Source organism: Arachis ipaensis, chromosome B4, assembly GCF_059453495.1.
Source record: "Arachis ipaensis isolate K30076 ecotype BB chromosome B4, ASM5945349v1, whole genome shotgun sequence".
Classification (NCBI taxonomy): domain Eukaryota; kingdom Viridiplantae; phylum Streptophyta; class Magnoliopsida; order Fabales; family Fabaceae; genus Arachis; species Arachis ipaensis.
Genome location: NC_142439.1, coordinates 25054218 through 25058620, shown reverse-complemented (window position 1 = coordinate 25058620; position 4403 = coordinate 25054218). Strand labels below are relative to the sequence as shown.

The 4403-nt window shown below is 37.8% G+C and overlaps 2 protein-coding genes across 2 annotated transcripts; both read right to left on the bottom strand.

Annotated features, from left to right (window-relative positions):
* Positions 1–424: 424 nt before the first annotated feature.
* LOC148566954 (plasma membrane ATPase 2-like) lies at positions 425–1134 on the bottom strand. Its single transcript, XM_088484496.1, has 4 exons — positions 1111–1134; positions 797–1033; positions 671–703; positions 425–574 (listed from the first exon to the last, which is right to left on the bottom strand). The coding sequence occupies exons 1-4, from the start codon at positions 1132–1134 to the stop codon at positions 425–427; spliced, it is 444 nt and encodes a 147-aa protein (XP_088340622.1).
* Positions 1111–4075, bottom strand: LOC107636332 (uncharacterized). The gene is made up of 5 exons (XM_088484495.1): positions 3624–4075; positions 2197–2311; positions 1771–1890; positions 1472–1591; positions 1111–1271 (listed from the first exon to the last, which is right to left on the bottom strand). The coding sequence occupies exons 1-5, from the start codon at positions 4073–4075 to the stop codon at positions 1191–1193; spliced, it is 888 nt and encodes a 295-aa protein (XP_088340621.1). The 3' UTR covers positions 1111–1190.
* Positions 4076–4403: the final 328 nt, after the last annotated feature.

Sequence of the window (4403 nt, the reverse complement as noted above, 5' to 3'; positions counted from 1 at the left end):
TTTGAAGCGTGGCGATAGCAAGATATGGCCACACTTTAGAAAAGTGTGGTCATAGCTAGAGATACGGCCACGCTTTAAAAGCGTGGCAATAGCCTTGTAAAATTTATAAAAAAAAATCCTTTTTTTGATTTTTACCTTCATCAATACAAAATATAAATTTTTCATTTCTTTTTTATTACCAAACTTATATTACAAGACAAATCAAATAATAATTATAGACATATATAATTTTTGTTATAATTATTTTATACATTAAAAAACATACTCAAATACAAAATAAATCTCGAGTTCAAATTCCAAAACTAAAAACTGAAGAAAAATAAAAAACAATACAACTTAAATCCTAAGTCCTTCGCTGTTCCTCCTTCCTCTAGCCCTCTTAAACTTCTTTCCTCTAGATCATACATAATTGTAGCTAATGTTACTATAACTGTAGAGAAGACCTCCAAATAATGTATTTTAAATATGGTATTTGAGAGAAGATAGTAATACCATCGTTGAGAATGGCTATGACAAGAACCATAAAGGGAGGAAAGTTAAATTCCCAAATGCATGTGAGTAACATAAAGCCAACCTGCAACCCAAAATAAATTGAAAATGAGAAGGAAAGAAAATGATGGCTTAATCACTGCTAAATTCTCCATATATCATATATGCACTTATAACTTACCACAATACGGATGGTGATAGATACATCATATATCTGCAAAAGAAAAATAAAATAAGGCTTTGAATTTTTTGTTACAACAAGGACTATTGCAATATTTTCTTAATATTTTCGTAGTTAGGGGATTACTGTGTAGTTTTTCATTCTTTGGAAAATTGCACGGCTAGTTAAAACAGCACTTATGATCACACTCAACCCAGGTTCTGTTAGAACTATATCAGAGGCACTTCTTGCAGCATCTGTTGCATCTGCTACAGCGATACCTATGTCTGCTATCTTCAAAGCTGGTGCATCATTCACTCCATCACCAGTCATCCCACAAATGTGCTTTCTAGCTTGTAACCTCTTCACAATCTCATATTTGTGCTCTGAGGGAACATATATAATCAGAAAATAGACAAGAATTTGGATTAGAGCTTTTCTGTGATTGCTATTATACTTACCAGGAAAGACACCAGCAAAACCATTTGCATTCTCTATAAGATCATCGACGGAACAGAAGCAAAATTATCTTTGCTTTCTCCTAGTAGCGACAAAGAAGGATACATGTTAGAGCCCATTCCAAGACGCCTTCCTGTTTCCTTAGTAATTGCAAGCTGATCACCTGTAAGGGTATTTTTTTTTTCAAGAGTATGAGATGTGATCCGTTTCCCTTCTTGGTTACAAACAATTAATTCCTGAGACAAATTTCTGGAGGTAAAATCTCCCACTAGTAGTCAGTAAGGCATCGGTTTTATTTTTTAATTTTTCAAATGATTCGACGATGATCCAAAGGAGTAACCAGGTTGGTAGTTGAAATAGTACCTCCTTTGGGTCTACTAACATAGATACAATTGCACAATCAATTGCATCTTGGTTCTCTAGCCTTGATGCCCTTGCAGCCATAAGTACAACCATGTCCTGATTAAGTCCATCAGCAAAGACCTGCCAGATATTGATCATTGTTGGAAAAAGAAGAAACAGGTTAGTATTTTGAAAACACATGAATGGCTGTGTAGACAATGGAGTTACTCTTTGTCTTTCCATTATCTTCTTTCTTTAAGAAATTATCTTCTTTACATTTAACTATGTTTCAAAATGTTAGGACAAATGAGTTATCAAACCTCAATTAGATTCTTGTCCACTGTAAGCTTGTTGAGAGTTAATGTGCCTGTTTTATCACTGCATAGGACATCCATTCCGGCCATTTCTTCAATTGCAGTCATTCTCTTTGTTATAGCACCCTGCAAAGATTTATATCATTAGTACCTAACCTATAATCATTAGATAATAACTTTTATCATTAAAGGATAACAAGTAGGCCCTGTTTGGTAACTGCACCAAGACAAAAATATAGAGTACAAACCTATTTGAAGGAGATAGATACAGAAACAGAAAAAAAGTTTCTATCTAGGAACAAAATGTGCCTGATTTTCTATGTAGTCTCTGTCTTTGTGTTTTATATTTTAGTTCTCAGGCACTTAAGCACAACATTACATTCCATCCTATATAGCTCAACAAAATGTTTGAATCAATAAACTAAATGTAACCTGCTGAGACAATTTGTGTGAACCAATAGCCATTGTAACTGAAAGGACAGTTGGCATTGCAATAGGAATTCCGCCAATCAGTAACACAATTTGTGTGAACCAATAGCCATTGTAACTGAAAGGACAGTTGGCATTGCAATAGGAATTCCGCCAATCAATAACACAAGGAGGTTATCAATACCAACTCGGTATTTCCTTTGCTGTGGACCCCTGATGCTATTTTACAAATGCTATGTTTACAAATGCTATTTTACAAATGCATATCATGGACAAAGGAGCAAAATTGATTAGTAAGTTTTTGATGGTGCTTTCATGGTAAAATTTATCTTGCTAACAAGAAATAAGCAATAACAATGAAGCATGTTGAGTATAACTACAATTATAATTGAAAATAGCAGTGTTATTTAGCACAAACTGATAGAAATTCTTCCCATGAGTGCATGAGTGTGAGAGCAAGTGTGTGCCTGTGCATGGTACGTTATGCACCTTAACCACGGGGTCCGTAGAAATCATCTAGTACTTGGATCACGAGATGGCCAGCAGGCCAAGAAAGATTACAAGCTGCTCCAATGGAAACCTTGTACTATGAATAATAATAATCAAATAAAAACATGGTGTTAAATAAATAAAATGACAAAAATTAAATAAGTATCAACTCAGTTTTCTTCTCATCAAACTTAGTACTATGAATCAAGCAACTCAATATTGAGATTTCAATTAGTTCATGCAATACTCCTCAAGCTTTTGAAGCTCTTGAGAGAAGTTCTGCAAATACAGGAAAAAGACACCTGAGGCTAAGATTGGAACAGAGTCAGGTAGCAGCAGCAAAGCAAAAGCAGATAAGCTATTCAATCAATCAGTTTATAATTTCTTATAAATATAAATCAAGCTCATTAACCGCTTCTCATATCAGATTATATTGTTCTAGTATGATTTTCAAATGAAAAAAATATGGAATCCATGAATTACCTTTTTCAATGATTTGGAGTGCTTACAGCTAAAGAACCACACTCAGCAATGATTTTGTTCAGCATAAACACAAAAAAAAAGAACAAAACTTAGTTGCACAAATGAACCAATTAACCTTCTGAGATTTAACTACTATAATGACAGCAAAAGAACCACGTTCGACATTATTATACGAGGCCCAAACAAATATCATTTAAACTTCTCTAACTACTTACGAACGAAAGAATCAGGGAACTAGGGAAGCACAAATGAATCAGAGAATAAACATAAACAAAGAAGCACAAATCAATTTTGTTCAGATGAGAAGCCAAACCCTGCTACTAACCTTGTTCTTAGGGAACTTGACGGCACCATCGGTTCTCTCCTTCTACCGGTTCCTTTCCTTGTCGAATCTGTAAAACTTCGATTTCCTAAAATCAATTGGAAAAGAGTAATAACAATTAAAAGCACAGATTTACTCAACAGCTGCAACGGTTCTCGCGGCTCCCTCATCGGCAACCAGGAAGCACGACGGTGACTGGCGAGGGAGCAGCTCCTCTTTCCCCTCCTCGGCGGCGGCGAAGAGCGAAGCTCCTCCAGCGGCGACGACGCGTTTGGTGACGGCTCCTCCTCTCTCATCGTTGCACACACTCTCTCGGGTTTGACTCGACAGCGGCGGCGGGCTGGTCTTCGACGGAGCTGGCAGCAAGGTGGCGTCTCCTTCCTCGAGCTCTCCTCTTCCGCGTGGGTGAGGTGGTGCGTGTGAGTATTGTGTTGTGTGTGTTGGAGAGGGGAACGGGGGAGTGGGGCTGCGGTGCTGTTGTGAGCTTGATCGATTAGGGTGGCCAGGGTGAAAGGGGATGTGAGCTCGATCGATTAGATTAGGGTAGCCAGGGTGAAAGAGTTGGGGACTAGGTTGAAAGAGTGTCATTAGGGTGGGGACCGGGTTGGGGGCTGGGTCATTAGGGTTTTTCTTTTTTAAACCTTAAAGCGTGGCCGTAATGAAACCCTATCGCCACGCTTTTAAAACGTTCCTGTTTCTCTCTATAGCCACGCTTTTGAAGCGTGGCAAAAAAAATGTGGCCGTTTCTCTAATCAATTGCCACCTTTACAAAAGCGTGGCTGTTGACTCTTTTTGCCACGCTTCAAAAAAAAAGTGGCCAAATCTCTAATCTATCACCACCATCACAAAAGCGTGGCCATTGACCACTTTTGGCCACGCTTTTAAAGCGTGGCAAGAAAAGCGTGGCCATAGGCCT